Source organism: Puma concolor, chromosome A3, assembly GCF_028749965.1.
Source record: "Puma concolor isolate L17-30 chromosome A3, mPumCon1.1.hap2, whole genome shotgun sequence".
In the NCBI taxonomy this organism is placed as follows: Eukaryota; Metazoa; Chordata; class Mammalia; order Carnivora; family Felidae; genus Puma; species Puma concolor.
In genome coordinates, this window is record NC_141669.1 from 62,134,187 (window position 1) to 62,156,219 (window position 22,033).

Below are 22,033 nucleotides of genomic sequence, written 5' to 3' on the forward strand. Positions count from 1 at the left end.
AGCTTTCCATTCCTTTAAATTTCTTCCCCTTCAATTTAGGGAATCAGCTCTCACAACAGCACAAAATACAGTGCCATTAAACAAATTTAAATTGTATCGTCTTCCTGAATGCTGTGGGGCTTACGCTACCCTCTGTGTAAATGGTTCTTTTCTCCCTTGTAAAGTAATTAGAAGTATTGTATTCAAGCCACATATTAACGAATTTTGTGTAAGTTGACAGCAGTCTGACCTTTTTTATTTATAATGCTCACCTTTACTACTTTCACACAAAATCTTTCTGGTAACCAATAATAAATTAGCCAAATATTTCAGATCATCTTTGCATTTTTATTCTAAATGTGCTTTGAAGTTATAAATTTACAAAATTATCTTAAAGTTTGGGGTCACTGACGTGGGTAAAGAGAAAGTTGAAATATTTTAAACTACACTTGTATTCTCACATGAAAACCACAGACAAAGTGAAATCAAATGTCATGTGAACCACCCCAATTTCCTTTTCGGCCTACAGCAGTAGCTATGGCATTGTTCTGCTCAACCCTTAAAAAAAAATCCTTTAATGCTTTCTACTTCCTCTTCTCTGCTAGATATCAGCCTTCTGAGGGTCACTGAATCAGGGACTTGGGAGGACGCGGGTCAAGCAAAAACAAGGTCCCCTCTTCTGCCACTTAGTACAGCGCTAACTTAATACTATCGATAAGGCCTCCCAGCCTTGCTCAAGCTGCTCCCTCTGCCGGGAAACGTCCTCATGAAACTTGCCAGCATCCTGTAAAGGTCCAACTGGAACAATCTACTCGATTTACTTCCCTTTAGGTTACAAACAGATCTAAACCACGGCTACATACTTGAGACTCCCTCCCCTGTCCTCTAACCTGTTTTTTGATAAAGCCGTTTCCCTCCAAAGCAAGAAATCGACGCATCTATTAACTGAAAATCAGTTTCTACATTAGTGATGCACAGTTTTCATTCCTGCTCCTATTTTAAAAGCACCGGTGTTTTAATACTCCTTTCCAATAAAGAAAAAAAATGACTTTTCCGTAAAACAGAAAGAACGCGCTTTAGAGTAGAAACTATCCACTTTGTTCAAGCAACGTTTCCACTTAAAAGCTGTTGGGATACCACTGGTGACTTTTAAAGCCGCACCACATTTTGTACAACTGTCAACACATCAGTGATCACCTCTCGGCACTTGATGAAATTAAACTTTAAAAAAAAAGTAGCGCACTCCTGAGGTCTGAAGCTTCTTCATTCCTGTTCTAAAACATAACACCACCATTTCAACATAAAACAACTTCTAAATACGAGAACTATCCGTCCTCCTTTATTTAGGTAATTGTTACTTCCCTAATCCTAAAAATCAAATCGTTGGCATCAAATTACAGAGCGTGACTTTGATTTCGCACGCAAACCTTGAGCCGGGGAACTTGTTAAAGGCTGACAATTTGCCAGATGAGACGATTTTAAAGACATAACGCGCACAACCAAAACTGGGACCCCCGAAACTCCGACGTCCGGAGGAGCTCCTTCCCCCGGTCCGGACCCGCGCCTGGAACACTCACCGGAGGCCATGGCTCCGCTCACCGCGCCGCCCGCTCCAAGCGTCCAGACCCGAGACCTCCGCGATCAGCCCGCGTCGGTCCGGCGGCCGACGGACTCTGCCGACGGATCCCCTGTTCCCCTGATCACCCCCCGGGGCCTCCTCCTCCTTCCCGCCCTCCTCGGAGTTTGCGGCTCACACCTTCCCACCCCCTTAATTCTCGCGTTCAGATCACGCAGAGTCGCCCTTCCTAGGTGCGGGAGCCAGGGTTAGGGGGCGGAGCGCCGCCAGAGCCACAGGCCGGCCAGGCCGTAGGGCGGACAGCTAGGAGAGGGGATTTCCCGCGGCTGACGTAGACCCCCAGCACCGCCGCCTGCCCCGGGGGCGGAGAGGCGGGGCGTCCCGGAGGCCCGCGCTCCGCCCCGCCCCTACCCGCGCCCCGCCCCCTGCAGCCCAGGGCTTTGAGATTGGGTCTGGACAGTGGGAGGCGGGATCTTCGGGAGCGCGGGGAACGCTGGGAGCCGGGCGGTGACTGTTCTGAGAAAGTGCGAAAGCCGCCGGCTCGGAAGAAATCCCCCTCCTCCAGGTTGTTCTGAGGCGCGTGGTTTAAAGTTCAGAAGAGGGTGGGAAGGTGCAGTGACGTCCAGGGGGCCGGCCGCACCGGAGCACTTGGGGGCGGGCCGGGCGGTGAAGTGGGGCTGGCTTTCCGGGGCCCCGGGGGACGGCGGCCGGGGTTTTCGATGGGTGGTTCCCCGCCTCTTTCCAACTTCGCACATGCAAATCTTCGCCCCCGCGTCGGCGGGCGGTGTCCTGATGAAGAGCCATGGAGAGGAAGTGCGGAAGCGCTGTCGCCTGTATTCATTTGTAATTCACGTATTTGCATTTGGGGACCCCCGCAACCTGATTTTCCCCCATTCTGTTTGAATTGCGAGGGCTCTGTCAGCTTTACCTACTAAAACTTTTTCAGCTGTTAAGATCCTCACTGCGAGTTCGTTGCCTTTTAACGCAGTGTGCTCGAGATTAGTGAGGTAAACGCTATCCTGGGATTTGACAGATACCCACGAGGAGAGGGGGAGTGAAACACACGTTTAGTGTGTGGAGGCAGTGTGGTATAACTCTGTTTCGTTCGAGTGCTAAGAACCTCCTGTGTGTCCGTTTATTTACCTCATTTAAAACGTATTATTGTCCTAATTTTGTAAATGAGGTTAATAGGGGTTCAGAGAAGTTAAGTAATACTTCAGAGAAAAAAAGAAGTAATACTTCAGAGACGTTACGTTCTGGTAAAATGAAAAGCACAGGTTAAACCCAGGGTTGTCTGATTCCGTGGTCTTTGCACTATACCTTACTGCCTAAGACGAGTGTGGAGGGGGCATGGGGATTATCAGCCAGGTATACAAGTGCTGCAACTGGAGGACCCAGTTGGGGAAATCATTAAAAATAAAATCTCCTGGTACACCTGAGTGGCTCAGTCCCTTGAGCCTCTGACTCTTGTTTTGGCGCAGGTCATGATCCCAGGGTCGTGAGCTTGAGCCCCTTGTTGACCTCTGCTCTGAGCGTGGAGCCTGCTCAAGATTCTCTCTCTCCCTCTGCTCCTCTCCCACGCTTGGGTGATCTCTACCTCGCTCTCTCGCTCTCTCGATCACTCGATCTCTCGCACAAATAAAAATAATAAATAATAAAAATAAAATCTTCTACCAACTCCATAATATCCTCTCCGCTAAAAGTAGGAAAGAATGAAACAATTTTATTATTGAATAAGCATTAAAACATGTGATGCACTAAAGACATTGTAAAGACAAAAAAAACCCCACAAAACAAACAAACAAACAAACAAAAAAAACCATAACAACCCTCATTTGTTTATGTAGCCAGGCAGATATAATCCACCACCGACCTGCTGTCTTTATCCAAAGGAAAAAAATAATACGAAGTTACATCTGGAAGCCAACAGTTGGGGTTTAAAATCCCACAAAGACCAAGAGGTGGGACAGAGTCCTCCTTGGTGCTTGCGTTTCAAAGAGGTAATTTCAAGGCCCCTAAGAAAGACCTTAGAGGGATTCAAAACTGGCAAGAGGCTTATTTAGCTTTTTAAAAGGTATACATACATCTCAAAGACATCATTTGTAATTTCGATTTTTCTAAAGGAATTGCTGAGTAAAAAGAAAGGAGGCGAGATTTCTTGCCCATTTTGGTACCAGGGAAATTTTTTAATTTAGTTTTTAGACGAATTTAACCTTACAACCCCCAATACCGGAACTGTAAGGGAGAACTGAGCACAGATGTTTAAGAATTCATTAGGAAGGTGAATGCCAAATAGGAAGGGAAAATATTTTGTGTCTATTTGTTTATATTCCACCTTCAGAAATTGATTGGTTTTAAATGCCTCTTGAACTTAATAGAGGATAATAATGTTTGTCTACTGAAGAGTTCTGGACCGAACAGAATCTGTCCCAGTTGCAGTACTTAGGACCAGTTCTAAAACCACTCCAATCTGTAAACTCACAAGTTGTACCTAAGGAGATTTAGTAACAACTATAGAATTTTGAACTAATTGTTATCTTTTATTTTTCAAAGACTGACTTATTTAAATCTCCTCATTAATAGGACAGCATGTTTATATTTATTTCCAGGGCTTTTTTAATTTGTCATATGACTAAGCTATGGGTTTTATTATCTTACCTTCCTAAAGATTTGTTTTAACCCTTTCACATTTTTTTAAAGTAGTGGAACCCTCTTTTGAAAGGTTCAGTCCATATCTGAAAAGGGAAAATATTTTAGTTGTACAGGATACATTTATTTATTTTTTTATTTAAAAAAAGTTTTTAATGTTTATTTTTGAGGGCGGGAGGGGCAGAGAGAGAGGGAGACACAGAATCTGAAGCAGGCTCCAGGCTCTAAGCTGTCAGCACTGAGCCTGATGTGGGGCTCCAGAGAACCCTGAGATCATGACCTGAGCTGAAGTCAGACACTCAACTGACTGAGCCACCCAAGTGCCCCTATTTTTTTAATTTTAGAGTGAGGGAGAGAGAGAGTGCACATGAGCAGGGGAGAGGGGCAGAGGGAGGGAGAGAGACAGGGATAGAGAGAATCCCAAGCAGGCTCCACACTTAGGGCAGAGCCTGATGTGGGGCTGGATCCCACCACCCTGGGATCATGACCTGAGCTGAAATCAAAGAGTCGGATGCTCAACCAACTGAACCACCCAGGTGCCCTCACTTAATTTTTTAAGATAGAAAGATTGCAAGACAAGGTGATGGATGGACTAAAAAACAACAAAGGTAAGTAGTAATTTTGATTTTGAGGGGACTTATGCTGAGAAAAAAGAGCTTATTACTGTAAAGATGATAGGCAGCTAGTTATTGGCACTTATAGAAGAGAATAGCGCATGCTAGTTTTCCTCGAAGGCACCCAGTTGTTGATACTGTTCATTCAGTTCAACAAATATCTACTCTGTGCCAGGTACTCTTTAGGTGGTGACACACTAAGAAAGAAGACAGAGCATCTGCCTTCATGCAGCTATGGCCCACATGAAAGACATCGAGCATATTATCAAAAAAGATCCTTTAAAATACTATTATGAAGGTATTTTGTTTTTTTGTTGCTGTAAAGAAAATAAAGCAATGGGATAGTATATGACTGAGGATAGGGATGCTCTGAAGACGTGACATTTGAGCTGAGTCCTAAGTGATCAGAAAGAGGTATCCACAGGAAGATTCAGGGAAAGAACATTCCAGTCAGAGGAATAGCAAGTACCAAATCCTGGAGATTGGTAAGAGCTTACCTGAGGGATGGAGAGAAGGCCAGGAGGACTAATGCAAACAGAATGAGGTTGAAGAGGTAAGCAGGGGCCAGATCCTCTAGGACTTTGTAGACCGTGATAAGGAAGATGAGTTTTAATTCCAGTAGCACACAGAAAGCTATTGGAGAGTGTTAAGTGTGTGATTGATTTATGAATACATTTTGAAATGTTTACTCAGGCTGACATGTTAAACTTAGTGAACACTAACTAGGGGCTATTGAAGTAGTCTAAATCAAAGAAGTGCTTTGGATTAGTGTCTTAGCAGAGGCGATAGCGAAAAGAAGTCAAATTTAGTAAGCTATTTTGATGACCGAGGCGGAAGGACTTGATGATGGATTGGATGTAGGGAGGAGTAGGGAGAAAAGTAAACAAGGGCAATTCTCACATTTTTAAAAAAATTGTTTTTAATGTTTATATTTTTTTATTTCCGAGAGAGAGAAAGAGAAAGAGAGCATGAACAGGGGAGGGTCAGAGAGAGAAGGAGACACAGAATCTAAAGCAGGCTCCAGGCTCAAATCCACAGACTGCAAGATCATGACCTGAGCTGAAGTTGGATGCTTAACCGACTGAGCCACCCAGGCACCCCTCCCACATTTTTGGTTTAAGCAACCAGGTAAAAAGGAAGGCTAATAAAGAAAGAGGTTTGAAAGGGAAAATCAGGAGTTGTGTTTTTGACAAGTTACAGATGCCTAGTAGACATCCCAGTAGACAGTGGAATATACAGAACAAAAGCTAAGGGAAAAAGGTCAGGGCTAGAAATAAAGATTTGGGAATCAGTGGCATTTCATTTGGGATAAGACTACCTAAACATAAAGCGTAGATAGAGGGGAAAAAATATGAAAAAGAACCCTGGGATCCTTGAATTCTTAGAGAACTGGTAGAGAAGAAGGAGCTGCCAGTGAAGCAGGAGGAAAACCAAGAGACTATGGTGTCCCAGAGGGTGTCTCAGAAAGAATGGAGATGGTCAGCTGTGTTAAATGATGCTGAGAGATTGAAAAAGATAGAATAAAGAGAGGACCTTGGATTTGGCAAGATGAAGGTCATTGATGGCCTTGATAAGAGCCATGTCAATGGAATGGTGGGGATGAAAGCTGAATTTGAGGAGGTTGAGGAGAATGATGAAAACAAGGAGTATAGACAACCCTTTCAAGAGTGTTAAAGGAAACAGAAATGAGGCAATAACTGAAGGGGGAATGCAGAACTATATGAGGCTAAGGGCTGTCACTCACAACCACAATTTCAACATGTTAACACAATTGAAGTTTGTTTATTATTCAAGTCACAGTCCAGTGTGAGTTGAGTGGCTTTCTTCCAGGAGTAATCTGGAAGATGCCTTCGGTCTTGTAGCATCAACATGTGGCCTTCAAAATCAGCCTAGAAAAGAAAAGAGAGTAGAGGATCATATATGGGAGATTTTTATGGGCCAGGCCTGAAAGCTGAGTACATTACTAAGTCACAATTTACTTTCTGTATGCCCTCCGCAAGGAGGCTGAAAAATAGAATTTGAGAAATAGCATTTAGCTATATGCTCGGGAAGAAGAAAAGAAAATGAGTATCAGTGAGCACTAGCAGTCTCTGGCACTGAAGATTTGCTTTGTTTATAGAGAGTGATATTAAGGGATATTTGTATAAAGATGAAAGGGACTTGGCAGCAAAGGAGAAATTGATGATAGAGAGAAGGGGGCTAATGAGTGAGGCAGGGAAAAAGGGTGAAATGTAGAGGACAGATGTACAGGGTTGGCTGTAGATTGGAATGGGGACTCCTCTGTGGTAATGAGAAGGAAGGCAGAGAGGATGCAGAGAACCTGGTACACTTGATGGTATAAAAATGAGGTAGTCAGGGGTGCCTGGGTGGCTCAGTCGGTGACTCAGGTCATGATCTCCTGGTTCGTGAGTTCAAGCCCCGTGTCGGGCTCTGTGCTGACAGCTCAGAGCCTGGAGCCTGTTTCAGATTCTGTGTCTCCCTCTCTCTCTCTGACCCTCCCCCGTTCATGCTCTGTCTCTCTCTGTCTCAAAAATAAATAAATGTTAAAAAAAATTAAAAATAAATAAATAAATAAATAAATAAATAAATAAATAAATAAATATAAAAATGAGGTAGTCAAATTGCTCCCCCCCCTTTTTTTTAAGTAAATTATGAGGTAAAATTCAACTGAGAGTAGAGGGCAAGGAGAGAATAGAAGGTTGGAGGAAGAGGAGAAGCCAAAAACATGGTCTCTGAGAGTGGAAATTTAGAAGGTATTTCTGCTGTACTGAATGACCATTTGAAACTTGTGGTCATAAACATAATGTCAGACCAGTAAACACTATTTCTTATATGGTTTTTGTTTGTTTTTGAGAGAGAGAGAAAGTGGGGGAGAGGGGCAGAGGGAGAAGGAGAGAGAATCTGAAGCAGGTTCCACATCTAGCATGGAGCCCAATGCCGGGCTTGATCTCAGGACTGTGAGATCATGGCCTGAGCCAAAATTAAGATTTGGATGCTTAACCAACTGAGCCACCCAGGCACCCCTTTATATGATTTTTAACCCAGGGAAGATCAATGGGCAATATTGTCTTGAAAAAGAAGACAAAGAATTAGGAAAATTTAAGTTTCACTGAGAATATGAGGGAAGGATGCTTAATACTCCTCAACCCACACATACTCCCTGTGTGATCTGACCGATTCTCATGATTTTACCTATGATTCCAGGACCATATGTATCCAGTTGTCTTCCAGACACTTCACTGGGAGCCCTATCGGCATGCCAACCTCAACCTACTCACCATTTCTCTCCCAGGTTTACTGTTACTCCCATATTCTTTGTACCGCCATCTACTCAGACACAGGTTAGAAAGTTGGGAGCCATCTCTGACTCTCACCATCTCCCATCTACCCTACAACATCCCGTCACCAAGTACTGCAGATTTTGCCAATAAAATATGAGTCCATTTCTTTCCCACTTTGATTGCCATTGTCAATGTTCTTCATTATATCTCACCTAAACTCCTGGAATGGTCTCCTAACTATTCTCCCCGCCTACACTTTTAACCCCTGTGAAAGCCATTCGAACCTATTCAAATCCATTGTCACCTGAGTCTTTAGTATGAATGCACATCAGACCTCTTTCTTCAGCCTCATCTTCTGCATTCCATGCTTTGTACTTTTACACCTCAATGAACTGCTTTGTAGCTTCTCATATCCCAGAAGCTATGCTCTTTCTTGTCCATCTGCCTTTGTTCTTACTTTCCCTTCTACCTAGAAGTTCCTCTCCAGAAACATGCCATGTTCATGGATTGAAAGACTTAATATTGTTTAAATATCAGTTCTCCCCAAATTAGTCTATAGAATTAATGAATCCCAATTGAAACTGCAGCATATTTTTGTTGGAATTGAAAAGGTGATTCTTAAATATATAGAGAAATGCCAAGGTCCTGGAATAGCCAAGCCAATAGCGAAGAATAAAGGTGAAGAATCTACATTACCACATATCCAAATTTATTATAAAACTACAGAAATTAAGATAGTATGATATTAGCACAAGTTTAGACAAATAGAATAATGGGCTGGACTAGAAAATCCAGAAACAGACCCATACATATACAGTCACTTGTTTAGAGCAGTCTCTACTGCAGGTGGGGGCGGGGGGTGGGGCAGGGAAGGAGGTCTTTTCATTAGTGCTGGGAAAAATTTGTCATCTGGAAAATAATAGAACCTGAACCTAACCTTACACCATGCCCAAAATATTTTTTTAAATGGATCATAGACCATGGGGGGACCTGGGTGGCTCAGTTGGTTAACTGTTTGACCCCTGATTTTGGCTCAGGTCATGGTCTCACTGTTTGTAGAATCAAGCCCTGTGCCAGACTCTGTGCTAACAGCGTGGAGTCTGCTTGGTTTCTCTCCCCCTCTCTCTCTCTGCACCCCCCCAAAATAAATAAACCGTAAAAAAAAAAATAAAATAAAATAAAATAAAATGTATCATAGACTTTAATGTGAACAGCAAAATGATAAAACTTCTAGGAGAAAACATAGGAGAATACCTTCATGAACTTGAGAAAGGCAAAGACTTCTTGAACAATGTACAAAAAGCAATAACAAAGAAAAGATAGATAAATTGGACTTAATTAAAAGTAACTAACAGATGCCACTAAGAATAAAAAGGCAAGCTACATACTAGGAGAAGATACTTGCAATACATACATCTGGTAAAGAATTCTGTGGTGTCCATCAGTTACTTTGCTTAGATTTCACTTCTAGAAAAGATCTACCTCAGCTTGCAAGCCAAGTACACACATTTCCTTAGAAGCATCTAGCCAGTTATAAGCACAGTTGTGGGACAAGGGCTCACTATCTCCAACCAGTACAGAACTTCTCTATGGGGAGCTGTTATGTTAGAGCTTCTCATTGGACTGGTTAAGACTTTCTCAGAGATGTACTTCAATCTGATTGTATTCCTACCCAATTCTCCTTCCTTTTCCTTTTTCACACATGTCAGATCTGCATCTGAAGACTCTTCCTGCCTATTCCTGTATTTCTCTCCCCTTTATTTTTCATAGGCATTATCCCAATACATCAATTGCATTGATCATTTCTTTTTTTTTTTTTTTTAACGTTTTATTTTTATTTTTGAGACAGGGAGAGACAGAGCATGAACAGGGAAGGGTCAGAGAGAGGGAGACACAGAATCCGAAACAGGCTCCAGGCTCTGAGCTGTCAGCACAGAGCCCGATGCGGGGCTCGACCTCACGGACCGCGAGATCATGATCTGAGCCAAAGTCGGCCGCTCAACCGACTGAGCCACCCAGGCGCCCCGCATTGATCATTTCATATTGGTATCTGCTTCCCATAGGATCCAACTAACATACTCCTATCCACTCTACAAATCAGTAAGAAAAAGATAACTCAATTTTTTAAGTGGGAAGAAGACCCCAACAGGTCAGTTTACAAAAGAGAATAGCCAAATAATTAATAAGCATATAAAAAGGTGCTCAGTCAAAAGGGAAATGTGTACAAAACTCATAATAAAATATTGCTACACCTTCATCAGAATGGCTAAAATGAAAAGAACAATACCAAGGCACCTGGGTGGCTCAATCAGTTAATCAGTCAAATCAGTCAAACTCTGACTTGATTTCATCTCAGGTCATGATCTCACATTTTGCTATCAAATAGCACTGTACATTACAGAGAAATCATTCACAAAAAAAAGAGTCCATCAATGTGGCAAACTTTCACTGTTTTGTTTTAAGAAATGACCACAGCCACCCCAACCTTCAGCAACCACCACTCTGATCAGTCAGCAGCCATTAACATCAAAGTAAGACCCTCCACCAACAAAAATATTTCAACTCGCTGAAAGCTCTGATGATGGTTAGTATTTTTAGCAATAAAGTATTTTTAAGTTCAGTTATATACATTGGTTTTTTAGATATAATGGTATTGCACATTTAATAGACTATAGCATAGTGCAAACATAACTTTTATGTGCACTGGGAAACTGATAAATTCATTTGACTCACTTTATTGCAATATTTGCTTTATTGTGGTTATCTGGAACCAAATCCATAATATCTCTGAGGTATGCCTATAAATGGAGTCATATAGTATATATTCTTTTGTGTATGGCTTTTCGTCTATAAGACTTATCTATATTGTTGTATGGGAATAGTACATTTTTTTCATAATTGGAAAGAAATCCATGTTTATGAATATATCACAGTTTATTCTTTTTTTTTTTTTAAAGTAGGCTTCATACCCACAGTGGAGCCCAATGTAGGGCCCAAATTCACAACTCCAGACCAAGACCTGAGCTGAGATCAAGAGTCAGATGCTTAACTGACTGAGCCACTCAGGCGCCCCACAGTTTATGTATTCTGGTGTTGATGAACATTTTTTTAATCTTTATTTATTTTGAGGGAGAGTGAGTGTGAGCAGGGGAGGGGCAGAGAGAGAGGGAGAAAGAGAATCTCAAGCAGGCTCCACATTGTCAGTGTAAAGCCCCAAGGGGAGTTCAGTCTCACGAACCATTAAGATCATGACCTGAACCAAAATCAAGAGTTGGACACTTAACTGACTGAACCACTCAGGTGCCCCAAGTTACCACAATATTTCTGACTATATTCCCTATGCTGTAGTTTTCATCCCCATGACTTATTTATTTTATAACTAGAAATTTTTAACTCTTAATCCCCTTTATGTATTTTGCCCATGCCCCCACTCCATTCTCCTCTGGTATTTATGAGTCTATTTCTGCTTTTGTTTGTTCATTTGTCTTGCTTTTTAGATTCCATGAATAAGTGAAATCATATTGTGTTTGTCTTTTTCTGACTTAGTTCGCTTAGCATAACACCCTCTAGGTCTACCCATGTTGTTGCAAATGGCAAGATTTCATTCTTTTTTATGTCTTAGTAATACTCCTTTGTCTATACCACATCTTCTGTGTCCGGTCCTCTATTGTTGCTTTCATACCTTGGCTATTGTAAATAATGCTGCAAGAAACATAGTAATGCATATATCTTTTCATATTAGTGTTTTTGTTAGCTTCAGATAAGACCCAGAAGAGGAATTACTAGATCAGATGATATTTCTATTGTTAAGTTTTTGAGGAAACTCCATACCGTTTTCCATAGTGGATGTGCCAGTTTACATTTCTACCAACAGTGCCCAAGCGTCCCTTTTCCTCCACATCCTCACCAACACTTCTTATTTCTTGTCTTGTTGATACTAGCCATTCTGACAGGTGTGAGGTAATATCTCATTGTGGTTTTGATTTGCATTTCCCTGATGATTAGTGATGTTGAGCATCTTTTCATGTGTCTGTTGGCTATCTATATGTTTGCTTTGGAAAAATGTATTTTCAGATCCTCTGTCCATTTTTTAAAAATTATTTTAGAGAGAGAGAGTACAAGTTGGGGAGAAGGGCAGAGGGAGAGAGAGAGAGAAAGAGAATATCGAGCAGCCTCCACGCTCAGCATGGAGCCCAACACAGGGCTTGATCCCATGACCCTGGGATCATGACCTGAGTTGAAATCAAGAGTTGGACGCTTGATTGAGCCAACTGATTGAGCCACCCAGGTATCCCATCTGCCCATTTATTAATCAGATTTTTTTTCAGTTGTATGAGTTCCTTATATATTTTGGATATTAACCCCTCATCAGATCTATCATTGGCAAATATCTTCTTCTATTCTGTAGCTTGACTTTTCATTTTGTTAATAGTTCCCTTTGCTGTACAAATGCTTTTTAGTTTGATGTAGTCCCACTTGTTTATTTTTGCTTCTTTTTCCTTAGGAGACACAGAAAAATATTGCTGAGGCCATTGTCCAAGAGATGTTTTCCTTTAGGAGACTTATGGCATCAGGTCTTACATTTAGGTCTTTAATCCATTTTGAGTTTATTTTTGTGTATGGTATAAGAAAGTGGTTCAGGTTCATTTTTTTTTGCATTTTACCAATGCCATTTATTAGAGAGACTGTCTTTTCTCCATTGTGTATTGTTGTCTCCTTTGTCATAGATTAATTGAACCTCTCTATAAATGTAGAGGTTTTTCTCTGGGCTCTCTATTCTGTTCCATTGATCTATTTTTGTGCCATTATCATCTATTTTGATTACTGTGGCTTTGTAGTATAGTTTGAAATCTGAGATTGTGATACTTCCAGCTTTCTTCTTCTTTCTCAATATTGCTTTGGCTCTTTGAGGTCTTCCGCAGTTCCATACAAATTTTAGAATTATTTGTTCTTGTTCTGTGAAAAGTACTACTGGTGTTTTGATAGGGATTACACTGAACCTGTAGCTTGCTTTGAGTAGAATGGACATTTTAACAATATTAATTCTTCTAATCCATAAATATGGTGTATGTTTCCATTTATTTATGTATTTTTACTTTCTTTTAACAGTGTCTTATCATTTCTTTCACCTCCCTGGTTAAATATGTTCCTAGGTATTTTATTCTTTTTGATGCAATTGTAAATGGGATTATTGTCTTAATTTCTTTTTCTGCTAGTTATCAGTATATACAAACACAACAGATTTCTGTATATTAATTTTGTATCCTGCAACTTTACTGAATCAAAATATATTTCTTTTTTTTACATTTATAAGATATATTTATTATTTTTTGACCAAAGTACAATAATTTTTAAATCTCCTTAAACAGCTGAAAAAAAAGTATTCAAGAAAATAAAACACAAATGAGAAATTTAACAATTAGATTTTTGCTTCATACCAACCCTACATTTAGTCTATAAAACAAATAAAAAAAAACTTTAAATGTTACTAAAACACTAACCAAATCACAAAATGTATTTCTTAAATAATATGTTTTAAAAATCAAAATGACTCCTTGATCCATTGGCTGCAGAATGGATGTCATGTTAGCAGCCATGAAAACAATGTGCATCTCACCGTACATCTCCATCAGCACACTTGAGTAACCATCTGCATTGTCAATGAGCAGTAATATTTTGACAGGAACATTTTTCTCTGAGCAGTAAGTCTCAATAGTGGGCTTAAAATATTCAGTAAACTGTGTTTGAAACAGATGTGCTGTCATCCAGGCCTTGTGGTTCCATTCACAGAGCACTGAAAGAGTAGATTTAGCATAATTCTTAAAGGCCCTAGGATTTTTGGAATGGCAAATGAGCATTGGCTTCAACTTCAAGTCCAGTTGCCTTAGATCCTAATAATGAGTCAGCCTGTCCTTTGAAGCTTTGAATCCAGACATTGACTTCTTTCTAGCTATTAAAGTCCTACCTTTTTCCAATGGAAGACTGTTTGACCACATTGACAGTCTGTTGTTTAGTGTAGCCACCTTCATTAATGATCTTATCTAGCTCTTCTAGATAACTTGTTACAGCTTCTACATCAACACGTGCTGCTTTACTTCACACTTTTATGTTGTGGAGATGGCTCTTAAACTTCATGAACCAAACTTTGCTAGCTTCAGACTTTTCTTCTGTAGCTCCCTCACCTCTCTCAGCCTTCAAAGAATTGGAGAAAGTTAGGGCCTTGCTCTGGATTAGGTTTTGGCTTAAGGAAATGTTGTGGCTGATTTGATCTCTCAAGACCACTAAAACTTTCTCCATATCAGCAATAAGGCTGTTTCACTGTCTTATCATTTGTGTATTCACTGCAGTAGGACTTTTCGTTTCCTTCAAGAACTTTTCCTTTGCATTTATAACTTGGCTAACTGGTGCAGGAGGCCTAGCTTTTGGCTTGTTTTAGCTTTTAACATGCCTTTTTCTAGCTTTTGATTGATTTATTTGAGAGAGAGAGAGAGAGAGAGAGAGAGAGCATGAGTGGGGGAGAAGGGCAGAGAGAGAGAGAGAGAGAGAGAGAGAATCTTAAGCAATGCTCCATGCTCAATGCAGAGTCCGATTTGGGGCTCAATGCCACGACCCCAGGATCATGACCTGAGCTGAAATCAAGAGTTGGACGCTCAACTGACTGAGACACTCAGGTGCCCCTCTAGCTTTTGATTTAAAGTGAGAGAAATGTGAGCTGTGCTTGGCTGGCTCAGTTGGTAGAATATGAGACTTAATCTTGGGTGATAAGTTCAAGCCCACATTAGTCATAGAGCTTACTTAAAATAAAAAAAAGTGACACACATGTGATTATTCTTTCACTTGAATACTTAGAAGCCATTTTAGGGTTATTAATTGGCCTAGTTTCAATATTGCTATGTCTCAGGGAATAGGGGTCCCTGAGGAAGGAGAGAGAGATGGGGAACAATTGGTCGGTGCATCAGTCAGAACATACACATGTATCGATTAAGTTTGCCATCTTTTATGGGTGCTGTTTGCAATGCCCCAAAATAATTAACATCAAATACCACAGATCACCATAAGAAATGTAATAGTAATGAAAAAATTTGAAATATTGTGAGAATTACCAAAATGTGACACAAAGACACGAAGTGAGAAAATGCTGTTGAAAAAATAGTGCCAATAGACTTGGCTGGTGCAGGGTTGCCACAAACCTTCAGTTTGTAAAAATTGCAATCTCTGCAAAGTACCATAAAGTGAAGAGCAATAAAACAAGGTATGTCTGTATATTGAGTTCAAAAACAGATAAAACTAATTTTTGTGATGGAGGGCAGAATGTTGGGTACCTTTGGGGTGGGTATTGATGAGAAGTGGCCCAAAGGAGCCTTCTGAGTTGCTAGATATATTCTATATCTTGATCTGAGTGATGGGTGATAAAGACTTAATCCTTGACCAAACTGTAGTCAGCCTCTGCTGAGCCCTCTTTTCAACAAGCCCTCAGTCTTGACCTATAACAACTCTTTTTTTTGTTTTGTTCTGTGGGTTTTGTTTTGTTTTCACTTTTTTTTTTTTTTTTTTTTTTTTTTTTGCTTTTTTTTGAGAGAGGGAGAGAGAGAGAATCCTAAGCAGGCTCCACGCTGTCAGCACAGAGCCTGATAAGGGGCTTGAACCCATGAACCATGAGATCATGACCTGAGTGGAAACCAAGAGTCAGACACTTAATGGACTGAGCCACCCAGGCACCCTTAACTATGACAACTCTTAGCACAAATTATTTTGCCCACCCCTTATGCTAAGAGACTTGAACAAACACTAGCAAAGTTTCTAACTTCTTAAGTCCAGGATGATGACTTCAGCCCCCTTAGGTTGCTGCTTGGGAAAGCACAAGCCTGCTGAAAGTATTTACTGTTTATTCTAGCCAACACCTAGCCACACGATGCTTGTCTCCTAGTCTCTGTGGCAGGGTAGGAGCCTAACGTCAATAAATGCCAGTTAACAAACACAGATGGCCCCTTCCCATTTTTTGTAAATTTCCACACTCCTGACTGCTCATTTCCCTTCCCTATTTCCCTCTTCTCCATTGAAAATATCCAGTTACCTTTGCACAAATCAAAGTTGAGTTCAGTTTACACTTGGCTCTCTTCCCTATTTCAATACCACTTTAGAGTCTGGCTTTATATATCTTTCACATGGATTACATATATTTAAAAACTGAGCTATAGTGGTGTGTAAAGACTTTCACACTACATAAGTTATACCTCAATGTTTTAAAATATTTGAATAGACTTCTGAATAACTTTTCCCATGAAGGGCACACAACATGCATAGCCTTCCCTTGACACCCTGCTTATCACCTATCTCCCTTCTCCCCACCTCCTAACACAGACTTCTTCACTTGTTTCATTCCACTCATCCTTTAAGACTCAGCTTAAAGGAAGGCTTTACAGATTCCCTTAGCCAGATAGACTCTTCTTTCTTTGTCCTTGGTTAGCATCTGCAGGAGTTTCCCAGGTGAAATTCAAAACTGGCCCCCATATGCAGAGGACAAGGAGAGACAGAAGAAAGAAGGGGACTTTTCCAGATTGGTAAATTGCAGGTTTAATAAGCAAGGGAACTTCCATACAACATTTGTTTTGGTCAGCTGTAAGACAAGTAGATCTCCACACCCACCTGTCAGATGCTTAAAAGTTTATATTAATGCCTTAATGGGGCCCAGTCACGTACAAAGTCCAGATGGCCTCAACAACACATTACTCTCTTAAGGCTGCATCCTTGAAATGTCTCCTACTGTGGGAATGGTGAGTAGAACATATATTCCAAAGACAAGGGAGGGGTAAAGAGACTCTGATTGCTCAACTTGAGGGTCACCTTGTGATCACATCCTCTCAACCTCTTCCAAGATATGTGCAACATGAAAACCAGCATATTACCTATCATCCTATCACACTGAACTATGGTTATTTGGTCATATGCCTGGCTCCCTTGCTAAAATATAAAATCAATCCTTAAAAGCAGTGATTCTCTTATTCCTGGCAGCTGGCATATAGCAGATGTTCAATATTTGCTGAATGAATTATCTTGATTAGAAGTCAATACCTTTCTTCCTTGAGCCTGGTTGGGTTAGTACACACCCCACCATGTCTGGTCTTTAGTGTGTTGTATATTATACACCTTGCATTTGGATAGCTCTTCTGAGCCTATGGAGGACCACAGTGGTTGATTTTATTATGAAACTTTTCTATAAACACATCTATTCAGTTTGATAATGGACATCTTTTTTATCTTTCAACAACAACACAAAATCTATAAGGCAACTTCATTTTGTTATCTCTCACTCTCTTTCATATTCTTCTGGATCATAGACCCAGAACACATCCATTTACTAGCCAGATTTGTTTGTTTCTTAAAAAATGTAACTTCATGATTGCTGTTTTATTTAAAAAAAGATTTTATGTGTTTAAGGCATGTTCTTTAGTATCAAGGGCAATTATTCTTCACCTTATCAGATCAGTGTCCACTGTTTTATAATTTATATTTGTAATATCCTGTTTACTATCCTGAAGTGAAATTCATAGATATAATATACCTCACATGTATATTTTCAAAGAAATAAAAATAATGCTCTAACAACAATGTCAAGGAGAAATAAAAAGAAAGCCATTTATAAAAAAATAATACTTCAATATGTAAACATTTGGTATGAATAATGGGAAATATGTATATATAGGTCTCTGACCCCCATTTTCTGACACAGAGCTCATAAATCCCTTGGAATTTCCTGGGTGATAGCAATGTCTTTTGTTTTAATGAGTCAACTCTGTGAGCTCTTGGTTGGGTCCTGGATGGGGGTGGTCACCAGAGAGACCAAGTGGCAATTAGAAGCTTGGAATATTCAGCCCCACCCCCCACTCTCCAAAGAGGAGAGAGGGGCTGGAAATGGAGTTGATAATTGGTCATGCCTATCTGATGAAGTCTCCATAAAATTCCCAATATTATGGGGTTCAGAGAGCTTCAAGATTGTTGAACACATCTAGGTTCTAGGAGAGTAGCTTGCCTAAAGAAGGCATGGAAGCTCCATATCGCACATACCTTGCTCTGTGTATATGTTCATCTGGCTGTTCGTCTGTATCCTTTGTCATATCCTTTATAACATAAACTGGTAAACATAAGTAAATGTTTCCTTAAGTTCTGTGAACTGTTCTACCAGGTAATTGAATCCAAGGGAAGGAGGTCATGGGAACTTCTGATTTGTAGCCAAGTCAGACAGAGGTTATGGGTAACTACTAATTGCAGTTGACATCTGAAGTGGGGGCAATCTCATGGGACTGAGCCCTTAAATCTGTGGGATCTCATGTTGTCTCCATTAGCTAGTGTCAGAATTGAGCTAAATTTAATAAGACCCCTTGCTGGTGTCACAGAGAACTGTACAGTATGGGCAAAAAATTCCACACACCTGGTATCAGAAGTTGTGAGTTTGGTAGTAGTATGAGAGTAAGGGAGGAAAACTGAGTTTTTCCTTACACACTTGGGTATGACTACATTAAAAGACTTAAAGTTTTCAAATGTTTATGCCTAGACATAGAATCACTGTAGGTGTAGCACATGCAGTCTGATGCTGATGTTCTATACTGGTGAGCTGTCAGAATTGTGATTTTACAACTTTCAAAAAGTTTTCTAATAAAATAATCTTTGATGAACATGGTAGTTGCATTCCTGAGAAATTCAGTGTATATTAAAACCACACAAAAAATATTTTGTGCTCATATGTAAAATGGGGTTGTGTTCTAGGCTTACATTATTATAATAGATTTTTCACCTATGTGAATGTGAATATCTGGTGAGACTCTGGGAAATCATGAGGATGGTTGGCTGTGCTGGACTCTCCCTAGAGGGCATCTAGCATCTCTAACCACCCCCACAGTGAATGCCATGGGTGCCCCCAAATCATTTTGACAACAAACAGTTTGGTCACAGATTTCCAAAATATCCCAAGTCATTTGGAATAGTGGATCTTAAATTTGGTGGTCATAAGGGGCGCCTGGGTGGTTCAGTTGCTTAAGCTTCTGACTTTGGCTCAGGTCATCTCATGGTTTGTGGGTTTGAGCCCTGCATCAGGGCCTGTGCTGACAGCTCAGAGCCTGGAGCCTTCTTCGGATTCTGTGTCTCCCTCTCTCTCTCTGCCCCTCCTCCTCACATGCTCTCTCTCTCTCTGTCTCTCTCTCTCTCTTTCTCTCTCTCAAAAATAAACATTAAAAACATTTTTTAAAATAAATTTGGTGGTCATAAGAATCACTTGGGGAACTTGTTTGGAATGCACATTACTTGCACCCATTCTCAGAAATTCTGATTTAGTAGGTAGGGGAAGGGCTCTGGGATCCATGTTTTTTCTTTGACTATCCTAAGAGTTCTGTCCCTCAAAATTCACTTTGACAAGATTTGCTCTTCACTAAAGCCCTGATACTCAACTTACTGTGTTCCACTAAAGAATCCAAGACACAGCAGGGAACCAATTTACCCTATAAGAACCTTTATACTGAGATATTCATTTGGTACATTTGTTTTTTAAGGTCATACAAATTGTAGTAGTATTGTTGGCAATAAATTTTATTGCCATCACTCTATGATGCCAACAAAAGTAAAAGTTCCATTAGTAGATGAAAATTGTAATAATACTGTTGGGTATATTCCTGCTACTGTAACAACTAACAGAGAAATAAATTTTAAAGTTTATTTATTTATTTTTGAGAAAGAAAGAGAGAACAAGCCAGGGAGGGGCAGAGAAAGAGGAGAGAGCGAGTATTCCAAGCAGGCTCTGCCCTGTCAGCACAGAGCCTGACATGTGGCTCGAACTCATGAACTTTGTGATCATGACCAAGCAAGAATTGGATGCTTAACTTTGTGAAGCCACCCAGGTGCCCCTACACAGAAGTAAATTTTAAAACTGAAGTGATAATAGCGAAGGGCCAGAAAAACAATGGATGGTGTTGGGTGAGTTTAAGGAAAGTACTTGGAGGGACCAGGGGAGCCCCAGGTTAATAGTAGCCTACCAGAGTTCAAATGGACAACCGGGCCAAAAGGCAATGGCATCCTACCCTTCCAAGTGAACATCATAACTGATAGGCGCTTGATTTAGTGATGAATATGAAAGCCCAGTACCCCACATAGATGACATTTGTTTTCCACTAACAGTTGAGAACCAACACAGCTCTGGAGTTTGATCACAGGCTTTTCTTGTGACCAGAGATGTAGTTCATCCACTAGGCATAGGACACTCTTTTCCCAGATACAAGTTGTTTGGGAAGAAGTAGGAAGACTGCTTCATGGATAAGGAATCAGGAAAAATGAATGATAGAATCTTGAATAATATTTTATGGAGGCTGTGAAAAAAGCCTGTTGACTTATCCCTGTCCCATAACCAAGGGATCTGGCTTTGCAAACAACACACACCTGGATTTAAATCTTAGATTGGCCTCATCTTAAATGTGGGATGTCAGGCAAGTCACTTAACCTCTCTGTGCTTGTTTGCTCATTTATAAGATGGAGTTAATAATAATATAGCGTCTGTCTTACAGGCTTGTCCTTAGGATGAAATGGGATCATTAATGTAATGGGTTTGACACAGGGAAAGTATTTAAAAAATGTTAACAGGTTTCTATCCTATTTTGTTATAAAAATTTTCAACATGAAGCAAAGTTGAAAGAATTTTGCAAGGAGCATCTATACACTCACCAACTAGATTCTACCCTTAATATAAATTTCACTACACTTACCACCTGTCTAGCCATTTTTCCATTCCTCTATCCATCCACTCATCTACCTTATTTTTTTAAAAACATATTTCAAAATCAATTCCCTACACTGGTACACTTCTCCCTAAATACTTCAACATATAGAAGCATTCAGGGCGCCTGGATGAGTCAGTTGGTTAAGTGTCTGATTTCACCTCAGGTCATGATCTCACGATTAGTGGGTTCGAGCCTCACATCAGGTTCTGCGCTAACAGCTTGGAGCCTGGAGCCTGCTTCAGATTCTGTGTCTCCCTCTCTCTCTGCCCCTCCACCACTTGTGCATGTTCTCTCTCTCTCTCTCTCTCTCTTAAAAATAAAAAGTTAAAAGTTAAAAAAAAAAATATATATATATATATGTAAAGAAGCAATTATTTTTACACTTCTCTAATAACCAGAATGATCCTGTTCATCAGATTCAGTGTCTTTCCCTCAGATAATTCTGGGTGAATGTTGCCAAACTGCTTCTCTTTGATACCCTTTTTTATCTGCATTACCTTCCCTTGGTTGCACAGTTTACGTAGATATTTTACATCAATTTAGGCAACAAGGTTATTTTACAAGAAATTAAGCCTCATCAAGACTACACTCTAGTCCCAATTAGAGTACTCTCAAGTCAGGACAAATAGTTGTGGTAGCTGGACTCAGCCATTAGAAGTGGATTCTACCCGTGCTATTGGCAACCCCTCTTCCCACCCCCACCATTCCCCTTTTTACTTATTACTCTGTGAGTGTTATTTAAGATTTCTGAAATCCACTTCCAAGAATTCAAGAAGTTGTAAAAAACAAAAGTAAGGGGGGAAGCACTTCATAAAGAGCAAAGACCAGGATCTGCAAATCAGTTTTAAAGAGCCTGGAACTATTTCCACTTCCTTCAGCTTACTGAGACATTCTTTAATATGGCTGCAATATGTATAAGAGGAGGTAATACTTTAACAGGGTGAATGTTATTTGGATAAGTGGAGAGAAGAGAAGGAGAGAAGGAAGGAAAAGCTGAGTGTTGGAGAGACCAGGACAATGGAAGCAGAGGGAGTGTGGCACACAGAGCTAGCTGACTTCTTTTTTCTTCTTTTCTTTTTTCCAGGTTCATAATGTATTGTACAAATTGAATACCAAATGATGAATTGACATTAGCTTCTCTGGGCTTGGGAACTTAACAGATGAGGTACAGTT

At 40.3% G+C, this 22,033-nt stretch overlaps 1 protein-coding gene and 1 long non-coding RNA gene across 5 annotated transcripts in view; one reads left to right on the forward strand and one right to left on the reverse strand.

Moving 5' to 3' along the window:
* The window catches only part of REL (REL proto-oncogene, NF-kB subunit), a 36,909-nt gene extending 35,048 nt beyond the window's left edge, over positions 1 to 1,861 (reverse strand). Inside the window, exon 1 of the mRNA XM_025932316.2 lies at positions 1,557 to 1,861. Within this exon, the coding sequence (XP_025788101.1) occupies positions 1,557 to 1,566 (10 nt within the window). The 5' untranslated portion in view covers positions 1,567 to 1,861. The remainder of the gene's footprint in view (positions 1 to 1,556) is intronic.
* Positions 1,862 to 2,079: 218 nt separating this feature from the next.
* LOC147582499 (uncharacterized) overlaps positions 2,080 to 22,033 on the forward strand; it is a 94,413-nt gene continuing 74,459 nt past the window's right edge. For 3 of the 4 annotated variants that reach the window (XR_015249205.1, XR_015249202.1, XR_015249204.1), the window contains exons 1-2: positions 2,080 to 2,120; positions 21,945 to 22,025. This is a non-coding gene — a long non-coding RNA (uncharacterized LOC147582499). Of the gene's footprint in view, positions 2,121 to 2,259; positions 2,389 to 21,944; positions 22,026 to 22,033 lie in introns of those variants that run through there. The other variant, XR_015249203.1, reaches the window with a different exon arrangement.